A 22,948-nucleotide genomic window follows, 5' to 3' on the forward strand; every position below is an offset into this window, starting at 1 on the left:
AACCATATGCGTGGATAATTTTTCAATGTTGTCGGCGAAAACACCAATTAAGTACTTAGACACTTAACTAGTGTCATAAACGTAATCCGATCCTGGCGGCATCGGTCTAGTTAACTGCCCGGTCGGATTTTATTGCTTAGGGCCGAAAATGTTGTTTTTAAACGATCAACATTTCGATTTACATTTTTAGTTACCGATTAACAGTTATGCTCGTTATACCCGAGAAGTAGCTCATTACAAAAGTGAATAAATGTATGGAAAAAATCATAAACTAAAATGTCAATGAATGTTTCCTCATTACATCCGAGATCTCGCTATTTCCATGATCGTAATATCCAAGTTCGACTGTATTTATGTGAATTACTCAAATCACACTACTGTCATTGGGCGCCTTATAGTCTGTTGTAGTGTTAAAAAAAATAAAAATCATTATTAGGGTGTGACGTCATATATGGATGACATCTAATAATAAAATAATATAATTATTATATTACGTACTGTTAAAGTTACCTCCAAAACTATTTTTAAACGAATTATAATAATTATACAAAAACCAAAAAAATGTGAATTATACAAAGATTTAATTAGACATAATGACAATTTTCATATGATTATAATACTATGATTATGTGTAGAAACTGATTTTGATAAAAAATATATATATATAATATTGCAATAAACTTTACTACGCATTGATAAGAAAGTGTGTTTTCTATTTTTCTTTCCCGGAATCAAATGTCACTTTGTGGCTTGACCTTATTCTAGCTCGTAATTTTTGTCTTTTAGAGTAAGCACGTCATGTCCTGTTTATTTGCAAACACAAACCATAGATAAACCTCAAAACACGCACCACGAGCCTTCTATCTCAAATGTTCCCCCAGAGTTTATATCCGGAACGTATGGTTATCGTTGGTCCGTGGGAAGACAATAGTAATTGATGCCTACGGAATAAACCCACTCAATTTTTTTATCACTAGGCAATTGAAATGACTACTGTAAAATACATTTCATAGGGGAAAAAAGACTAGAAAAAAAAAAGCGCGCAGTCAGTGATTACTAGATTTTGCACTCAATAAAATATCGTCATCATCAGACGTGATCGATCTTTCTGCTGGATGAAAGTCTCTTCTAGCTCTTTTCAGTATTTAGTGGTTCTGTATAACTACATTTGTCCATTGGTTGTCCACTCGCCAAACAATCTGTCCTCGTCAGATTGTCTGCCTCCTTATTGGTTACTTTTGTGTCATGTTGCGTTACTCGTAGTTTTTTGAGTTCGCTTACATTACAGGTCCATGTTTGACATGCATGAGTAGGCCATGTCTCATGGATGGAACCCAACCACCAAAGAAATTCCTCTACAATAGACCAGAAGGGAAAAGAAAAGTCAGGAGCAGACTTAGAATGTCGTCCACTTTCATTTTTAGTTACAAATTGTCCGCAAAAATTCATTACAATACGTATTTTGTTATTTAGTTTTGGCTATCTTACATAGACAAAATAAAACAAAAAAAAATCACCAAATTTACATACACACCGTTTAATGACTGAGAATTAGAGCATTTCCATGACACCTATTCTCAAAAATTGGTAATTTTAGGTACATGGAGATCTATGGCTCTGATTTGGATGCACTCTTATGAATATTTTACCTGTGATAAACTGTCATTACAGTAATATGTATTACAATACAACAATATCACGTTGTACAGAGCTGTCAGGAATTTTATCAGATTATCTCAGAGAAAACCGCCGCTGCTTGCAAAAGTTATATTTGTGTTCTTTCATCCGTTTATAATGTGCCGCCCCTATGCAACATATGACCTGCCTACTCACACGGGACGTAACTGCATGCTACTGAAACCTTCATAGATGAAGTATACAAATGAAAAATACTATCTATCTAGATGAATATGGAATGAAAATTATATTATGTTTTTTTATAATATGATATAATTTTGCAAATAGAAATAGGTTAGGTTTGTTCATGTCCAAGATGTTGCTGGCTCAATAATTGTAGAATTCGTTCTGATTCGTTCCGTTTAAATAGTATTAAACATTCTTATAAACACAATAATATGTATCAACATATATATAATATAAATAGAAAAAATCATTTTATGAATAGACACAGTTGTAGATTACGTCATAATTATTGATTTCTATTTAATTTGAGCAAATATAATTGTTTTTATTAATGTTACTTTGTATTACATATTATTGTATTTTATAGTAGGTATTGTAATGTTGGTATCATGTTTCGTTATTATACTCTCCAAAGATGTCGAATTTGGCTGGCGAGTATCCCATGTCAACCACCATGCACCTGGAAAAAACAACGTGAGTATTAGTAAACTTGCTTTTACAAAACTTTTGAGATAAAAAAGTTACTTGATATAACCAAACGCAGACAACTTGATTACTTAACTTATTTTCATGTTTCACACATATGACGTCGCAATTATAAGCATTCCACATAATTGTGAAGCTCGATAGTTTTGACAGAAAATATGACGCAGTTAAAGCAATGCCGAGTGAGAGAAAACGATGCAATATGCTTTGTGTAAGAGCAGTCGAAAATAATAACGATAACCATAATTAAATTTACCCTATGTAATTCATGCATAGTAGAAGAAATCGCAATCTGCGAAATTTCAAGGTTAAATGGTTCCACAATATATATAGTCATAATTTAATAGATTATTCTCAATCGGTTAAGAAAGTCCTATTAAAGTGGATGAAACTGGTCCTGATTGTTATTAAATTATGTATTATGTGCCAAAAGTTAGGCAATCCTTTTTTTTTTGCTAAGAAAGAAGCCTTAAATTAAATGAGGACCTATATTTTTTACATGGAAATCATTTTACAAACAATTTAAACATTTTGTTTTCTTTTTATCACTACATATACTACACTATAACGTCATGGGTCCCAGGTTTGAACCTTGGGTCTGGCAAATAAACATTGTTTTTCAATTTGTGTATGAGTCAGAGTATGGACCAAATACGTTGAGCAAGTGGCTGACGTCCATTTCTCGTAAAAACAAAATCTGTTATAATAATTAATAGTAAATACCCTTAGTTTTACCTCGAATACCATTTGGAAAACGTTACTAGTGAGCAACACACTGCTTTTAACCTTAGCGATAGGCCTATATTATTTAGGAAGTGGCTGTGAAACAGTAGTGTATCCTAGTAGTAGTGAAATAATTACAAAAATACCCAGGCTTTGAGAAAACCACATAAATGTATTGTGACCTCACACTTGCCATTGAAATTATTGATAATAATATTTATCACTGCATTGTCATATTTGTATGGAAAAATCTAAATACCAACTGACAGAAAGTGTCACCAAGTATATTAGTCTATGGTGTCACCCAATGGTATTGTTTTATAAATTGTATTTGTTTTTCCTCACCTACACATACTGGGCACCCATTCGGTACCTGTTGTACATGAAGGAAACATCACCTTACAACTGCAAGTGCATGTGTGTGGGTCCCATATTTTTTCCTGGAAATTCATAAAATAAAATTGCATTCAATCAAAGATATCATGTTGGTTTTTGTACAGCAAGTTTTGTAACTTTATCACTACCTGCACGGTTACCTTTAACCATTCGGTAGATAGCCACATCCGAAGATTACAATAAATAAGAGATCAGCGCATCTATTATATACACAACACTGCTATAGGCCACTGTCAGCAGCTATCGAGGGTAGTTTTTAATTTTTTGTATCAAAGTATTAACACTTATTGTAACAATTACAATAAGTTAGCCGTCTAAACAGTCAAAACTGTCTATCTCGCTCTAAAATTTAATAGAGCCAAGAGAGGTGCTGTTAAAACATAGCACTTATTGTTGTTAAAACAACAACATTTATTTAGTATGTAATCAATATTTATTTATACAATGATATTCTTTGAAACAAAATATACTATTTAAAATGGGAGTGGGACCAAAACACAAAGAACAAAAAGATTTTCATTGTTCTTCACCATGTTGTTAGTTATTTACACAGTTTTGGGACTTTTTGGGGTATCGGATATCAATAAGGGCACATGCAATTTTACTTTTTTATTATCAAAACGGATCCATCAGCATCTATGAAAATTAAGTGAAACTTTTACTGTTGGAAAAAATGGAATTTAAAAATTAAAATGAGTCGTTAATTAGTTAGTTAAATATAATACATCTCTTACTGATGCACTATTATCTTCTACATATTGTTTCAGTATGCAGACGCACTGTCTACCACTATAATTGTGAGTCTTTTTAAAACTGAAGAAATTCACAGATAATAATTATCTATTTTATACTGTATCTAAATATAACTCAGGTACTGGAACTGGACTTCTAGACAGGTATGCAATAGCAATAATGTTCATGAAGCAGCCCTCATATTACAACGTATAAGGTATTGGCTTCTTATTCGAGAGTTCTGGGCTCAATTTCCAGTCAGGTGACAATACATTTTTGTGATTTTATCAGTGCCTGGATATTTAAGTGATTGTTTAATTACTATTACTATCTCAGAGTAATGATATATAGAGAGCGCCTATTTTCCGGCAAAATGAAGCCGTGTCTCTTGCGTATAACGCATAGTAGAACCTTGATTATATTATTATCAACTTAACCATGAAACGTTATACATATACTTCTCAGTACAGACAGCTACCAAATTTATACACAACATAGTTAACTATATGTTCCACTAAAATAACTAAAAATAATTACCACTAACTTTATATTTAACACAGAAATAATAAATTTTAGCAACATGTGCTCGCAGTTTTTAAATTAATGTAATCAGTCAAATTCATTTTTATCGGCGACGTTTCCAAAAATTATTTAATTCAGTTGTAGAAAATCTATCATACTCTAAACCATAGTGCGGAGATATAAGCGTGCCGAATGCTTACTCACTCGCACTTATGGTTCGTTTTTGTTCAGGCCTTGATTACTATACTACCGTAATTGGGTCTCTTGCTTGGCCTGTTGTGTTAAAAAGGAAAAATATGTAAGGCATTTTAATAGTTTTGCTTGTTTGTAGTTGCCATTAGTGGGTGAGGTAGTCAATACACTGTAATCCGTGAACAGTAGAGAATGTTGGTAATTATAGGAATCATTATTGTGGACAGTAATTAGTTAAAAACTATTATTTCAAATCTTACATTATTCACGCAGTTGTCCCGCTCAGTGTGATTTTTACAAACGCATGAGCATTCATCGGGCCTGTACACCTGATTGTGTGTGCAATGGGTTGCCATCACCGAACAACCGCACTTGCACGACAAGTGCTCCTCAATGTAAACCGATCCACAAGTCCTCTTATTAGAAGTGAAACTATGTTTCCGTACCTAAAATCAAACATGAGTTGGCTTTAATATGGATTTTTTTCATTCAATTCCAGTCCAATCAGTGAAAACTGAAAGTCATCTCCTTTCATCTCCAACAGTACCTGGACATTGAAATAGTGAGGTCACTATCTCTACTTTCTTATGTACCGCATCCATGAGCCCGGTTTCCTCCCAACACCAGAATGTGTATGTATACAGGATAATTCGACTGCCTTAAGCTCAAATTATACTAACAGACTCTAAACAAGGGCCTCAATTATTGCCCCCCATCATGAAATATCCCTGTAATCTCAACCAAAATAGAATAAATACTATTTTTCACGTATAACTCAATAAACTATCAGCGATCTTCGATTGAATCGTGAGTGGATGAAAAATGACGATCGTGGCAAACGATCAAAGTGAGAATGTGCCAGTGTAATTTGGCCTTTAGATGGATGGTACATGTACATAAGACGAATAAAACTGACATTCGGGAAGCCAGAAGACAAACGAAGGAATGGTCGGCTTTTTTTAAGACCGAGTTATATTATTTAGACCTCGAGCGCAGTGGTATATTGGGACCGGCGACCCGGGGCTAGAGTGCTCTCCTCCACATCTTCAATATTTCACACACAATTATTTTCAAACACTTGAATATAAAAAAATAATTCATTGTCACATATTTTCAACTTGGGAAACTTAAATAGGTATACAATCGAACTTGGTTATTACGAGGAAGATGGGACCGACTGAATTTGCTCGTTATAAGCGTTATTAGTTATATCAGAGAATAGATGTTTTTAAATGAGCGGTCACATGACAAAATAAGTCGAAAATAAAAAATCTGAAAACCATCGTAAAAACCCCCGAAACAAGCATGGCATTCATAAACTACAAAAGAAGTTGTTTATTGTAATGAACGCTAGTAGGCAGGTACCTGCTGACTTCACAAACCTTGGATTTTTTACTTATTTCAACCATATGCGTGGATACTTTTTCAATACTGTCGGCGAAAACACCAATTAGGCAGGTACTTAGACACTAACTAGTGTCATAAACATAATGCGATCCCGGCGGCATCTTGTTCGGTCGGATTTTATTGCTTAGGGTCGAAATGTTTTTAAACGATCGACACATAAACAGTTATAAGAAAAAAATTGACATATATTTTAGCTCGGCATATGCGATAAGTTGCTTGTTATAACAGTGAATAAATCTATGGAGAAAACTAAAATGTCAACGAATGCTTCATCATTACATCCGAGATCTCGCTAAATCCGTGATCGTAATAACCGAGTTTGACTGTTAACGTTAAAAATATAAGAGAAACAATTAGAGCAAACTGTGTGTAACTAATATTATGATGGTTGTCATTCTATTATGAAATTCTCGGCACCTAAGTAACAATTGAATATAATATTGAAAAATGTATACAGGATTTTAGAATCAGAGGGAGAAGACAAGTTCTTTTTAATTTCTTTGTACATTCTCATATTTCAATCGGGCTGGTATGTGAGTAGCACCACTAATCAAAGAGTCATGATCTATGGATACCATGGCAACAGTGGGGACTATGTACATATTGAACTAAATTCTTATAATTTTTCATGCTAACTATATAATATGTAAATAAGTTGGATTGACTCACTGCGTATGGAATATATCGCACTTCTGATGGCAGGCATGATGTCTGTCCATTACAAGTTGCTCCGTCACACCTTTTCACCAAAGCTTTATTAGGATATATCTGAAATAATACAAAAGTACTTCATATCACGTCATAACAGGATATCGTTCGTAATGTTTAGTCAGTATTAATTAATATTATAATGTGACAATGAGTCAGTTACTTAACTGGTAAAGATAATGAAATTCCACTAGACAAATGTAATATAAAATATCTTTCATGGTTCTCATGGTTAATTTTTAAATTGAAATAATGTGTAAAATAATGGTTAAGAATGTACACAAGACAAAGAAAAATATGTAAGTTTTCGAGACATACGTTTTCATAACAAGTACCTTATGAATAAAACAATTCAAATGATTCCACTTAATTGGACCACCAGTTAATTGGGGCAGCTGCTTATTCGAGCTAAATCTCAAAGAACGGAAACCAAACCAAGGAACTAACAGTAATTTACATCGCTTAATTGGGACAACATTCCGCTTAATTGGGGCAGTAAAAGAAGAACACCCTCATTTAACCAATCTAAAATATGTAAAGCTGGAATTTCTTCCTCCTAATACCAAATCATTAGTGCAACCAATGGACATAGAGGTAGGTAATAAAAAATTTGAAGACATTGTACAGTTTGTCGTCGCTGACAGTTGGCTAGTTATAAAACCCAACTACATATAGAACTGCTTTGCTGTTGCGGTGTAAAACCAGATATTTAATTCAACCTAACATAGGATACGCTTAGCCTAGAGCATGGGTGGCCAACCCGCGGCCCACTGGGTGTCAACTTGTGGCCCGTGGAGCAGTGATAAAATAAAAATAATATCAAATGCTGCCGCTAGATTTGCTAATTTCGCAAATTGAGATTCGATATTAGCTCAACATTTTAAAAAGCACCGTGTGCTTTTTGCTGCATTTGCAACGCCATTCTCCGTAGACGTGAATTTATTACCGGGAAATTTACAAATGGAACATTGTGAAATATGTTGCGATGAACAGTTAAAGGAGAAATTCCATCAGGTTGGCTTGGAAGAGTTTTACAAAACATATTTGGACAAGGAGAGATATCCTGCATTTTACAAACATGCTCTAATGATGACTTCGCTATTTGGAAACACCTACACGTGTGACCAGCTTTTTAGTCGGATGAAGCTTATCAAATCCCGAGTGAAAACACGAATCACTGATCTGCATTCAGAAAACTGTTTGCGTGTAGGAGCAACCTCACTCGATACCGATATTGATGCACTTAGTTCTGCCACACAAAATCAAACTTCTCACTAAAATTTATTATTTTTATATTATTTTGATTATTTTTTATTATTTAAAAAAAGTCTAATCCAATAAATATGTTGGATTCTCATTTTTGTTTTATTTTATTAATATATAATATATTATAATATATATTTCTTTTTTGTATAATAAAAACAATCGGTTGTGCGGCCCGATAGGAAGTCTCAATTTTAGAATCTGGCCTGGCTGCTGAAAAGGTTGGCCATCCATGGCCTAGAGCCTTTTTTAGCTTTTTCACTGAAATTTTCATCGCATCTAGAATCCTAGGGAGTTTTCCACATTTGCCAGGGTATTATCGGTGCCCTATAAAATTTCAGGACATTATGCGTTAACCCGTTTGAGGTTCTACAATTATTCTTTTGTGTGCCAATAGAACTTCCGCGTACCGCATACACGTTCCTACTGTCCGATAACAATAAATCGGCAGGAAGTCGCTGTAGTCGCATTGATAAGACTTCTCAGTGACGTACCTGTTTTGGTAGGAACGCGTGCTAGAGGCATATTTAAATAATGTATCGGGTCTCCTTTTAGATGCGACCCTTTTTCTTCGCAATAAATCAAAAGTTTACTAATAATATTTCGAACATCACTCCTAATCGTTTTAGACATTTTTTTTTATAAAAAGCTTCAAATTACACAAATAATTATTGATTCGGGAGACGGGAGCGTAAAATGAAATAATAAATTTGGCGTTCCTCATTTGAAAACGGAAGTGCGATTAGCTGCACTGGAGGGAATTGTTAGTTCACAGTTTTGACACGTGGACAAGAAGTTCTTGTTCAACAATAGATTCTTCACCGCTGGAACGCGCTGATAGCAGTGTAAGGTTAAATTGGGGTGGCATTTGTTCATCCCTACAGCGGCCTGGTTGGTTAAAATATTATGGTGCATACTAAACAAATATTGATTACGTCATGGTCTCAATATTATGTATTAATAATTGATCAATAGATACTGAAATAATTCATAATGTATTAATTTCACTGATATAATAATCCAACTAGATGCATACCAATACTATGGGCTGCGAGATTTTGATGACGAGCGTCCTAATAAACTGATTACGTTGGAAGTATTTACTATGATCATAATATATAATACTCACCCCTTCTAAGTCCCAAGATGAAGTAGTACCAGAGTGCCCGTCACTGTAGCCTTGGGTGCTGGTTGAATCCTGCATCTGGTAAAAATCACATGTTGTTTTTTCAATGTGTGCACCACCAGATGTGGATCACCAGAGCAAGGACAGAATAGGTTGAGCTAATGGCTAATTTAACTACCCTGTGGAACCTATAATATGCTTCGCCTAGTGGTTTTAGTAGTTTTATATACTTTTTATTTATTTAGGTAGGTAGGTACTCACTATGATATGAGATACATCTGATTGTAGAGGAACCATTGTGTCACGAGGCCTGCACTCAGTCTCCTTCATATTCTTACTGAAATCCTTATTCTGTGCTCGGCAATTTCCTGATTATAAAAAAAATCGTTAAATAAACCAACATATCTATAAATATGTTTCATGTGTTGTGTAACATACAGTTAAACTCGTGGTGATTACCAGGGAACTCAGAAATAATGGGAACTGAAATATATAACGGGTAAGGCGAAGCAGGTAACCGACTCGAGTAAGGAAGAACCGGGTTAAACTTACACACGTGTTAAGAATACGTTTTACGTCGAATACTAAAAACTGCTCTCGGTTTATGCATTTACGCTCATTTAATGTTGGTGTATTATACACACTATTGCACGTGCATAATGCGTGCTTCATTTTCGTAGGACACTCACACATTCAAAACCCTGCATCAAGATGCGGCGTATTGAATATAGCCTATCGGTATTCTATTTATTATCTGTTCTGTGGTGATTACTATATTTTCCAAATAAACACACAAAATACACTTTATGCATAATGGCTGAATCTGTAGGTTACCGATTTTGAAACTAACAGCCTCAAATATTTATTTAGTACTATACTTCGTGGTAGATAAATAAAAAAAAAATTAAATTTGTCACTGCATCCTTTTGTTTACTCATTTAAAATTTAAAGAATGTAGGTTTTTGTTGTTGTTGAAAAGTTTGGGAATCTAAATTTTAGTTAGAGCATAAGTATTAAGGTACGTTATAGTGCGGATGTAACAAGAAAATACGACAGGTATCTAAAAAGAAAAATGACACCTCACTCATGCTGAAACGCCTCCGCTCAGCATCCGCTGAAACGACCACGCCAGAAAAATGAATTTGCACCACTGGAAGTCACAGCTAAAAGAATATACGAGTACATATAAAAAATAAAGAGGGCTGAATTTACCACGCGAATAAAGGGGTCATTGGTAGCGGGCCGAGGCCTGAAATTTAATTTTACACGATCGAGCCCTGAATATTTTTTAAAGGAAAAAACTCTCCAGCATATTATCTCTGGGTCAATCAGGTGCCTACTGTGCGAAAACATCTTATTGGCTACGCTTCTAGGCGCTGTTGTTTACTTAATGGGAGGAGCTTGTTAGTTTATAATGGAAGTGCGGTTAAAAATGAGCGGAGCATGTTAGTTCACAGTTTTAACACACCAAGAAGATGTTTTCGCACTATATATGGATATCAAGCAATGTTGCCAACCGTACTATAATTTTGATTCTGCAAAAAATGTAAAATACTATAATTTTACGCCAAATATGACAAAATACCATAATTTTTACGCCTTTGTACTATAATCAGCATGGAAAAAGATGGCAACGCTGATATCTCAGGTAAGACAAGAATACAATATTGCAGCGCGGTCCAATAAATTAGGATTGAGAAACTGCTCTAGCCTGTATAACCCTCGGACATTAACCCCCCCCTATATCCACTAACATAAAAATCAGACCCATTTCAAATATTAGTAGAATGATAAAAAAGAATAAAAAATAAATAAAATGAGAACGTTTTGCATCAGTTCATGAAATTTTGTTCTAGGTTTCTGTAGCGGTGGTAAACTTTTGGATCTTGTTATAAATATATTTTGCTGACTGAATATACTTACTTTAATAACTGCTTGGAACAATAAATAAAAATAAGAGTAGAACCATTATTTTTAGCAGTTTTTCTAATTTGTCGCTTTCTCTTTGAAATAAGAAAAATATATCTTATTTTTCCCATTGTATTTAGATAGGCATTGATTGATTAAAATATATTTAAAGCTTTAAATAGATAATGAATTTCTATGCCTATTTCAATCTCTTTTTTGTCCATGTCCGATCCTAATAGGATCATAATATGGGCCTCCACAGAGTAAAGGTTTGTATTAACAGATTTTTTGTCGAGAAATGGATGTTAGCCACTTGCTCTACCTATTAGGTCCATACTCTGACTCATACTCAAATTGAAAAACAATATTACATATGTGTACTTGTCAGACCCAGGATTCGAACCTGGGACCCACGACGTTATAGACCGACACTGAGGCCGCGCGGCCATCGAGTGTTTAGTAAGTAATTAATTCAACCCCCCTTATCTCTAAATTGTGCATATTAGATGTTGGTATAATTTAAAATATGTATTTATATGTTTCTGTGTCAATTTTTATTTATTTTGTTAAATTCATTATAAAACATTTATTTGTCAAATAAATTTTTGTATACTTACACTAATGAAATTTTATTTTTATACTGGGGGGGGGGTTGAAACAGGGGGTTATTGTCCTGGGGGTTTTTGGCAGAAGGTAATAATTATTGTCCTAGATCTTGAAACAACTAGATCATGTCCACCGTATTGACGATATTGAACCGGAAGATAGCAATGTTGAGAAATCTCATAAGATGCCGAACAAAAGAGGCCGTTCAAATTTAGCTAGAGCTACCTTATAGTACCGAATTGAATATCGGCCATGTTTGGATAGGGACATGGGAAGATAGCTGTTAGAGGAAGTCTGGACCCACCCTGATTGTTGTGTTCCAAATGATGAGATTTATCTTGTTAAAATTTTATACCTGCATATTATAATACTTCTCTTACTAACACAACAAAAGGTGATTTTTCCTGTCAATATTAGCATATATTTATACATAAATATATAATATATATAAAAAACTGACTGCTACTGCATTGGAATCGGACGTCTTCACTATATTATGGGGTCATTTGTGTGATTCATACCTGGGCAAACTAGTTTTTGGAATGGCACGGTTCAGTGTTTCCCAAACCTACAACATGCTAATACCCACATATCCCTTGAGAGATATAGATTTTACCGGCGTATGACACTTCGACGGTGAATTTTTGGTTTATTTTTACGGTTGGAAACACTATGCGAATCATTGATATGTCAATTATCTTTACTAAAAAAAGTTCAACCGTGTACCCTTTCAAATATGTCACGTACCCCCAAGCGTATTTTCAATTTAAATTAATGTTTTTAACATATTGTGGACATTACAAATTATAAGTATGAGACGTTCACAACATGACACGAAACGTAATAAAAGCGATAAAAATGAACATATAAAAAGAGAACATAGTAATAATATATAAGCATACAAAAGCAGTGAAAATACAATTATACATCTATAAAAGTTTAAAGAAGTACACCGAGTTTGCTAATGAGACCGTATTTTGATAATTTATAAAATCCTTCACGCAAGTGGAATATATCAACACCCGAAGCAATTTCGTTGAACGTAGTTTTCGCCCTTCCAATAGGCATTACCAGTGGCAGGTTGGTTCTGCACCTTGGGAGAATAAACAACTGATGCCCTCTATTTCTAAGATAGTTATCAGGGACACACAGGTCAACACTGCCCAGAATGACAGAGTTTTCATTAATTTATACGTCGTTACAAATACAGTTTGGAAAACAGGGGCACAGTTCAATACGAAACTTTTACATTATATCCTAAAATCCACATTCCTTTTATTATTAATATGCACTGTTAATTGTAATTAATTAATGATATTATAAGACACGTATTTAAGATATAAGACATGCTATTGAATTTGAATAATATTATAATATAGGTAAGTACTACATAATAATATTTTGATAATCAAAATTATTTACTCACCTGCTACAAACTTATGAGTCAAAAATCCGGCATCCCTAGATTCTCTTGTGTAACCATAAACGTAACCTAATATTGAATTAAAATTTAAATAAATAATTAACATTTTAAAAATCATTATAAGGCAGATTGAGATCTTCGTTTTTGACAGACTGACTATTTTCACAGTCAACCTAATCGTTGGACAGCAGCACTAATACTGTTGAACTTCGCAAAAAGATTCCTGCGGTTCGCTTAAGTTCTGGTTAAAAGAATCCATAGAACGGATATCTACCCACAATATCCCATACCTACTGATTGTGATATGAATCAGATCGCCGAGGAAGTTTTATTCTATTTTGTGGCTGGAATTGAGGTGAGATTATCCTTAGTTCGATACTTGCTACTTACAAAGGAAAAAGACCACCAAGTAGGTTTGAAGATAAACATCTTGAAGACAAAACTCTACTCTAGACTACTTGGTGACGAATGACAGGGTCGCATTCAAATTTAAAGGGGTAATATCACAGGACCCCAAAATTATGCTGCTAATTTGACGCCCCTTCGATTATGGCGCCTTAAACAGCGCATATTATTTCAGCTATGCTATGGTCACTGATTATAGGGATTATAATAATATATTATCATACATACAATAATTATATCAAAATTTAATTAAAATAATGACCACCAAAAAATATATCATAAAATATGAACAGATAAGACTGAAGAAAATTCGATACCTAAGTTTATGTAAATAAAATTATACTAATTAATACCTAAGAACCTAAGTTACAATAATAAATCCATTCAAATAAAGTGTTATTTGGGAATATCTAGGGACAATAATAAGACCATGATACATCGAATTGTATAAGTTTTGTCGTGATTTAAAGAAATGATTTAGAAAACATGAAATATTTATGGAATTATTTTACTGAATATTTTTTGAATTTGGGTCCCCTTGTCAAAGCGGAGCTCTACTGCTGTGGGCATTTAGAGTACGTTAAGGGGGGACATGCTCAGCGTAGGTCAAAATGGAGCTTTTATTCTATTTTCAAAGCATGATCATGGACATTCCTTAAACGTTGTAGATAATCTATTTATATATTTTGAAGCCTTATTATCCTTTATATTAATTTTAAACATTTGATGACTGCATAAAGTAGTTTTATTACATAAAATAGTATTCTTTTAAACCTCTCGCTCTAATTTTTTAGAATATAGTCGTATTTCAGTACATAAATGTGCAGTGGAGTTAACATTTTTTACATTTATTCATTTTTAAACGCATTTATAAAACCATCAGTATAATTTATGTCGACATTATTATAGTGAAATATTTACGTACGAAAATTCAATAAAAGCTCCATTTTGACCCACGCTGAGTACGTCCGCCCTTAATCCGATGTCAACAACAGTGTGAGCATGTCCGTTAGTATTCTATGTCTGCGCACGTGATAACCACTTCTAGATGCAACAGATCGCAATGTTTCTAAGTTGAGCATCCTACCAGCGGTTTTAGTCGCAATCCAGGTGTTCAATGCTAGAATCAAATCACTGACTGTCTAAGCATTGGAAGTAAGTGCATGCGGGAAGATGTGCAGGTCCGCCGGGCTGAGTCCCAAATGGATTCCAAATATCCAGATAGTCTCTGATTCAGATTCATGAAAATTTGATTCCGGTCGTATGCTCAACATTGTTCCTTGGTGGATTGAAAAAATATGGTGCCAACTATAGATACACCATCATAAATCGTCCGGCGCAGTCAATCAGAGGACAAAGTAAACCTACTGGTGGATCTATAACTACCTACACGACAATTTTAAAACATTTCAGCCAAATATCACCGGGTTCGTTGGCGCCAAAATTGTTACCTATGGTGTACCTACTGAGAAAAATGGTAAAAGTTGAAACACAAAACCGCAAATACCTAGTGTCATTATGAATTTATATTTTTAGTTTAATGAAAAAAATCCCCTTTACCCAATACATTATAATTTGACAGTAAATTTTATTCTGCATGCATATGTTTTAAAAATCTTCATTTAGGTACATAATAATATCATCTTTTATTGTGTTAACTGTCAATTTATGGTGGAAATGTATTTTATTATTAATTAAATTTAATAAAACGCGACGTATAGTACTTTTTCCACTTTTATTAATTATATCTGGACCGGTTTCATCTGCCTCAGAGGGACATTTTCTGATCCAGATATAATTAATAAAAGTGGAAAAAGTACCTACTATAAAAAATTGGGTTTTATTCAATTAAATTATTAATACATAATATTATCATCACCATCAGCCGGGTTTAATCCACTACTGGACAAAGGCCTCCCCTAGCACCCACCACTCTTCCACGTAAATCAACCGAACTTCGTGAGTTCGAGTATCCATCGGATTTTAGGACGTCTATGTGGTTGTTCAGTGTCCAGTGGTTGTCCACTCGCCGAGCGAAATTCCAGCCCATTGCCATTTAATCTGATTAGCGAGCTCTATAACATCGCGTACTCTTATCTATTGGTTTCTTTTATGGTCTTTCCGCGTTATGCTCAACATTCATACACCTCCCATGCCAAGTTGTGCTACTCGTACTTTTTAATTTCCTAGGTACATTAAGGCTATACCTCAGTTGAGGCATGGTCTAAAAAGATCGTGGGTAGGCGATGCGCGGATTGCAGGTCGCGGGTGCAAATGACGCATGCCGAACAAAATATAATTTGTCCTATAAATCCAACATCCGTCCATTTAATGTTCTGTTTATTGTTCTATTAGTAAATTCGGGCCCAATAGGACACGCGGACATGGTGGCAACCGAGGCCGATTTTGCGGCCTTTACTAAATTCGCCAGAGCGTACGGGGGGCGGGACACTCTCGACTCCCCTTGCGACTCTTCAAACTAAAGTCACTCTGATAGTTGCCATATAAATTAACATCATGCATTCGCACTTCGGTGCAAGGTTGCATCACCAGTCCCGTGCGGCTCTGCTTGGGACAAAATGAGGGCTTAAATTCTTTGATCTGGCACACGTAAGGGTTATGTTAGCCGGCCGCGTATGACGTGGCTGCATATACATAACGGAGCGGAGGTGAGAATTTTACACACCATGTTCTATTAGTAACTGGATGCAGTCGTCGCGGAGACCTGGTCTCTCGCAATCAAGCTTGAATCCAGCAAAGCCATACTGGGAGACCATGCCTCCTACAGAAACGCGGTTGCCGCTGCCACCGGTGACGCAGCCAGTGAAGGAACCAGGTATTCTTGGAGCAACGTCGCTCGAAAAGGCGCCAAGCCGGTCAGACAGACTTCTCCAGAATGGCCAATTGTGCCACCAACAACCGCCGCAAGACCCGGCGTGTTCTTCTTTCCTACACAAGAAGGAATGTAGTCTCCGGCCACTAAGGTAATCGTCAAGAAAGCCATCGTGCCCGCGGACCTAAAAGTCCAAATAACGGGTTTGAGAATGGTACGTGGAGGCTGGGTAATCATTCACCCCAGAATCGAGGAAGAAGCCAAACGACTGGCCGCCGCTCCCGGTCTAAAGGAGACCGGTCTCCGGGCCGAAATCGCAGGGGAAAGGCTCCCGCGGATTATTGTATTCAACGTGCCGGTCAAGACGACGGAGGACGACCTTAAGGAAGCCATTAAGGCCAACACTCAAGGGTCACGGGTCTCCCCTCGGAGGCATACCGCCATGTTAAACTGAGCCACAGGGCACGCCCCAGAATCGGGAAATGTCACATGGTGATATCGGTCCCGGCAAAGGTGAGGGAAGCGCTCATCAATGATGGGCGCATATATATGGCATGGAAATCCTTCCCAACCAAAGACTTTTGTGGCGTCGTCAAGTGCACAAGGTGTCACTTATACGGCCACATGGCAAAGAATTGTTTGGCGAGAAGCGCCACATGCGGTCATTGCACCGAGGAAGGACACGATAGGGCTGAATGTCCTAACATCAAGGCCCCCGGAAAGTGCCCGGCCTGCGCCAGGCACAAGAAGCCGCACCAACATGCAGCGATCGACCCTGATTGCCCAGCGCGCAAGTACGCAATGTCACAGGAGCGTAACCAAACGGATTATTCGATTCAATGATTCGGTTCAATCCAAAGAGATAATCTCTTTGGTTCGGTCAGTTAAATACGGGCAAAGGGAGGGCTACAACGGCGGAGCTAATCAAGACGGTTCGGGAAATGGACATCGATTTGGTCCTGGTGCAGGAGCCTTACTCCTACGGCTCCAACCTGGGTTTCAGTGGGGGTAGGGTGATGCACCACGGAGAGGGGCTTACTTAAGGTAATCCCCAAAGCTGGCAGCCGAGAACCGTCTAGCCCCAAAGCCTACCGCCCTCTAACACTTCTGCCCGTTCTGGGAAAAGTGCTGGAGAAGCTACTGTGCCGCAGGATTGAAGCCCACCTGGAGACACACTCGCCGCTTTCCGATAAGCAATTTGGATCCAGAAGAGGCAAATCAACAGTCGACGCCATAAGGAATGTGATTGCCATTGCTGAAAATTCCCGCCGTCAATACGTCCTAGGAGTTTTCCTGGACATTGCAGGTGCGTTTGATAGTGCGTCCTGGCCTCTTATACTTCAAAAGCTCCGGCTGAAGAGACTACCAGGAAATTTGTTCGCGTCAATTCAAAGTTATTTCACCAATAGATCGATCGAGTTTCGAGTTGGATCAACCACAATAGAGAGGAACACCAGCATGGGATGTCCCCAGGGCTCAGTCTTCGGGCCCCTTCTCTGGAACGTACTCTTCGACGATCTCCTTAGAATTCCGCTTCCAACCGACTGTACTGTCATCGCCTACGCAGACGATGCGCTGCTGCTGGTCCAGGCCGATAGCAGGGCGAAGATTGAGAGCACCGTTGGCGAAGCCTTAGCATCAATTAAGGCTTGGGGTAGATTAACTAGACTATCATTCGCACCTTCTAAGACATAAGCCATTGTCCTCAAAGGACCGAGATGACTTAGCTGTTCGAGACTACCCACAGTCCGATTCGGTGACAAGAGAGTGAAAGTGTCGAAAATCGTCACCTATCTAGGCGTCAAAATGGACACAATGTTAAATTTCCTACACCATGCCGAAACCCAAGTCCACAAAGCTGGGGTGGCCTTCCAGAGGATCGGCCGCATGGCTGGTGAAGGATGGGGCTTAAAAGCAAGGGCGCTCAAGATCGCCTACGGCACCATTTTTATGGGAATCGCGGCTTATGCCGCCAGTGCTTGCTGCCCGCGCATTCCCAAAAGTGTCAAACTTAGAATCTCTCTTTTAAGAGGACAGCGCATCGCGCTTCTGTCCATTACCAAGGCCTACCGTACTAGCTCAACTGATGCGCTCCCGGTCCTGGCCGGCATTCTCCCACTTGACCTGCACATTCAGGTCAGCGGCGCTTCAATATTGCTCCTCAAGGGCGAGGAGGCCGACGTTGGTGATTTTCACCCCCCCCCCCCCCTCGGCTAGCTGGCGAAGGAGTAGCATTATTGAGGCGCAGAATTAGACTCATGTCGCTCGATGCGGCCATTAAGACCTGGCAGCGAAAGTGGGACGAATCGATCAAGGGCCGGCACACATATACGTTTTTTCCAGACATAAAGTGGCGAATGGAGATAACCAAATATCTGACTCCAGACCATTACACCAGTCAATTTGTGACTGAATTTGTGGTCATGGTGGATTCGCTGGAAAGCTCTTCGAGCTTGGACTTGCAAGCCGTCCGACATGTCCATGCGGAGGAAAAATATAGGATGCCAACCACATTCTATGGGAGTGTCTGAGTATGTGCTCCGAACGGGAGGAAATTCGCAGGTCGGTCCGACCAGCTGTTGGACCCATCGGCCCTCCGACCTGGTTGCTACTAAGGCCAATTATCTTGCTTTCAAAAAAATTGCGGCGTCTTACTACGGGCGTGAAGATCTCTTCACATAAATTTTGCTGCCTGTATGATTAGCTTCGTTTTTTAATTTAATAAACAAGTAGCTTCATTTTCTTTTTAGTAATTTCCATGTGCTTTTTCTCTCCCTGGCACTTTGCATTAGAGTAAACTCAGTCAGAGCTCACTTTTTTCAATCTAAATCTTGGGCATCTTCTCCCAGGACACTCCCAGGCCAATTCTTAGATGCTTCACATCACCAATTGACGGGTCCCGTGATACTCTCAATTAAGACCGAGGGTGGTACGGGGCGGGTTTGGTGGAGGGACTTTAACTTCAATATGTCCCTGCCACTCCCTCCGGGCTGCACGCTCGTTGCGTACGCCGACGACTTGCTCCTGCTTGTTGGGGTGACGAGCCGACCGGCACTTGAGCGTGCAGCCACGGACACCTTGGGCAGAATCCTTAATTGGGAGTTGCTGAACAAGCTGACCTTTGCCCCGAGCAAGACGGAAGCTGTCCTCCTCAGGGGTAGTTCTCGGGTCAACATAACTCGACGGCCGCCAACGGTTCGTTTTGGCCAGACCTCAGTGCGTTTCTCCGAAAAGGTTACGTATCTGGGAGTAATTCTTGATGGCAAGTTGTCTTTCGTTCACCACGCCAAGACGGCCGTCTCTAAGGCTAATTCGGCCTATCAGAGAATGGCCCGAATGGCGGGCAGCAATTGGGGACGTAAGCCTAGAGCCCTTAAGGTTGCATACGGCGCAATTTTCATGGGAATTGCCGGTTACGCCTCCAGCATTTAGCATTCCCGAGTAAACTCCTTAACTCTCGTGAGACGCGCACTACTAAGCGGGCAGCGACTTGCGCTGATCTTGCTTACCAAAGCCTACCGCACAACTTCTACTGACGCGCTTGCCGTACTCGCGGGGGTGCTACCCCTCGATCTGCACGTCCAAGTCAGAGGATCGATCACCCTCCTCTTGAGGGGGATCAGCACAACACTCGCCGGTGTCCATCTGATACCACCGCAGAGATCCGAAGACGTTCCTTACAAGAAGACTGTAAGTGACATTGTGTACAAGACCGCATTTGCGGCATGGCAGGCGAGGTGGACCGCCTCCCTCAGGGGGAGGCACACTTACCGTTTTTTTACAGACGGATTAGCCAGTTCCTCACCGGCTATGGCAACTTCGCCGCCAGACTCCACGAATTTGGCTTGATAGTAGATGGGCCGGGTTGTACCTGCGGGCATGACCACCAAGATGTTGAACACATCCTCTGGGATTGCCCGCTTATGGAACTCGAGCGGAGCTGTTTGCCAGGGTCCGTCCTCACACGGGTCCAATTGGTCATGGAGATCTGATAGCAACCGAGGCCAACTTTCCGGCATTCGAGAAATTTGCAGCGTCGTATGGGGAGCGGGATAGTCCCGACTCTTCTGTAGACTCATCTATTTCAATTCGTGACACTCAGTATGCGGGTACACTAAGCGCTTAACGTCAGCAGACAGCAGAGCCAGTCAAAAAAACAAAAATTGTCTTTCTTAACTTTCTTCTTTAAGCACTACGGTGCATGGTTGCAGCATCAGTCCCGTGCGGCTCCGTCTCGGGACGGAATGAGCACTTAAAATCACTTCTTTCAGACACGTTTAAAACCTCATAGAAAGCGGCCGTGCATATCCACGGTTGTGCATATATGACGGGTGGTGGTGGGCACTTCAACGTATGTTCTATTAGTAACAATAATAATATATTCATTGACATGTTTTCTTTTTAAAGTAAATGAGTAACGTTTTTTCATCTTTACATCTTTACACGATTTAAGAATTAATACCCCCGTCGCCATCACGAAACAAATTGACGTACTCACACCTCGACGTTCTCTCTCCGAGTGCCAGCGAGTCCAAAATTTCGTCGCGCCTATACTTGAAAATTATTTTCCGTTTCACTGAAGTATCGTCTTAAGAGTCAATGTTTCACATGCGTACGTGAGCACTGATAACTAGGGAGCGGATTTATATGCAACAAAAAACATGATTATATGCATGCATGTATGCACTTAAAATCAATAAAATATGCACTAAAACTGAAGAAATATGCAGTTAAAAATTGATATTTTTTGTGGAAAAAAGTTGTAAATACCCATTTTACCGAATATTACTGACAAAAAAATCGAATAAATACAATGTAAACCAAAAATAAGTTAAAAAACAAAAGCGACACACTTAACTATTCCTAAATACTATTTTCTGTTTTTTGCCCGAAATAAAAATACAATATTTTTTCAATATTGTGCTCTGGCATTAAATTTTTCCGCATAGGTATCTGTCAGTATTTTGTTCTTATGCGTAAAACGACCACCCAACGTCCACAGAGGTGATTGGGCAAACTTTAAATAAAAGTGACCGAGTTGACTTCACTTTTTCTGATAAATCCACAGTTCGGTGATGGCATTAAAAATGCAAGTGCATCTAAACTATCTACCTTCCTACAAAAACTAAAATTATTAATTGATGAGCTCTAAAATATGCATTTATTTATGAAATATGCACTATTGTCTCAAATATGCTCTAACGTCTCAAATATGCATAAATATGCACAATAAAATTTTATTTTTGGATTCTGTGTCTTTCAAAACAGATTTCTGTGCAACTCTCATAGATGTGCATACACCATAACAAAACATGCACTAGTATATAAGCCCCCCCTACCTATCGCTAAGGATAAAGCCTCTACAGTAGCGTTTTCCAAATGGTGTACGCTGTAAAATTAATGTGTATATTTAGTGTTTATTTGTATATTATTTTAATACATCCATTTGAATTCAAGTGTCGATACACAATTAAAAATTGTACCTATCGTATAAAGACATAATTTTAAATAATAACATTATTGAAGGAAAATAGCACCGTAGGCGACTTTTTTTAAAACTATTAGAGCAAATTTGTGGTTTGTGTTTATCTCACTTATCTGGTCGACTTGCCTCGCCGGGCCCCTCCTGGGCTCGAGCCCCCAGGCAGTCAGTCTCCCCTTGTGGGGGCCATGGCTGCTGCATCACTGTATATGTTTTTCAGGATGTTTATAAAGCGCTTAGATTCCTTGTTTGTACAAAGCGTCTATAATTATTGGGGATTTTTTAATTGAACCAAATGTCTTTTCATAATCAATAAAATTCAGGTAGAGTGATAATCTATATTCTTGATATCGTTCTGTAACTTCCTTGACAGCATGTATATAATCCATTGTGCTGCAGCCTCTTCAGAATCCGGCTTGCTCTCCTTATCGGTTCTCGTGTAGCAGTTTCTAGGCGGTTAGAAAGTATTTTTGTGGAAGGCTTTGTCATGAATACAACCTGAAGCATCCTGTCCTTGTCATGCATACAACCCTACATCCTGAAGCGGCCCCCCCCTACCCATCTCTAAGGATAAAGGCAGTGTGACGCTCTACAGTACCTAGCGTTTTCCAAATGGTGTACGCAGTAAAATGTTGTGTAGGTATATTAATTAGTGTTTTTTTTGTATATTTTAATACTTACATCCATTTTAATTATTATAGAGTTGTCGAGTATTTATACACAATTAAACAAAGTACAGAAACTGTGTAAAAATATTATTGAAGGACAATAACGCCACAGGCGACTATTTTTACTATTAGAGCAAATTTATGATATGTGTTTATCTCACTTATCTGGTTAACTCGCCACGCCAAGCCCCACCTGAGCCCGGGC

At 38.1% G+C, this 22,948-nt stretch overlaps 1 protein-coding gene across 3 annotated transcripts; it reads right to left on the reverse strand.

Annotated features, from left to right (window-relative positions):
• Positions 1–2,133: 2,133 nt before the first annotated feature.
• On the reverse strand, positions 2,134–13,556 carry LOC147064196 (uncharacterized). 3 transcript variants are annotated; one of them, XM_085958930.1, is made up of 7 exons: positions 13,359–13,555; positions 9,680–9,786; positions 9,422–9,496; positions 6,991–7,089; positions 5,175–5,360; positions 3,418–3,512; positions 2,134–2,323 (listed from the first exon to the last, which is right to left on the reverse strand). In XM_085958930.1, the coding sequence occupies exons 1-7, from the start codon at positions 13,471–13,473 to the stop codon at positions 2,251–2,253; spliced, it is 750 nt and encodes a 249-aa protein (XP_085815056.1). In that variant the 5' UTR covers positions 13,474–13,555; the 3' UTR covers positions 2,134–2,250. The 3 variants fall into 3 exon arrangements, with proteins under 3 accessions (XP_085815056.1, XP_085815057.1, XP_085815058.1); XM_085958931.1 differs by lacking the exon at positions 9,422–9,496 and having other exon boundaries at positions 2,174–2,323; positions 13,359–13,556; XM_085958932.1 differs by lacking the exon at positions 3,418–3,512 and having other exon boundaries at positions 2,229–2,323; positions 13,359–13,532.
• Positions 13,557–22,948: the final 9,392 nt, after the last annotated feature.

The sequence above is a fragment of the Rhyacophila brunnea genome, unplaced genomic scaffold (genome assembly GCF_057557595.1).
Source record: "Rhyacophila brunnea isolate RB1 unplaced genomic scaffold, BYU_Rbru_1.0 scaffold_8, whole genome shotgun sequence".
Classification (NCBI taxonomy): domain Eukaryota; kingdom Metazoa; phylum Arthropoda; class Insecta; order Trichoptera; family Rhyacophilidae; genus Rhyacophila; species Rhyacophila brunnea.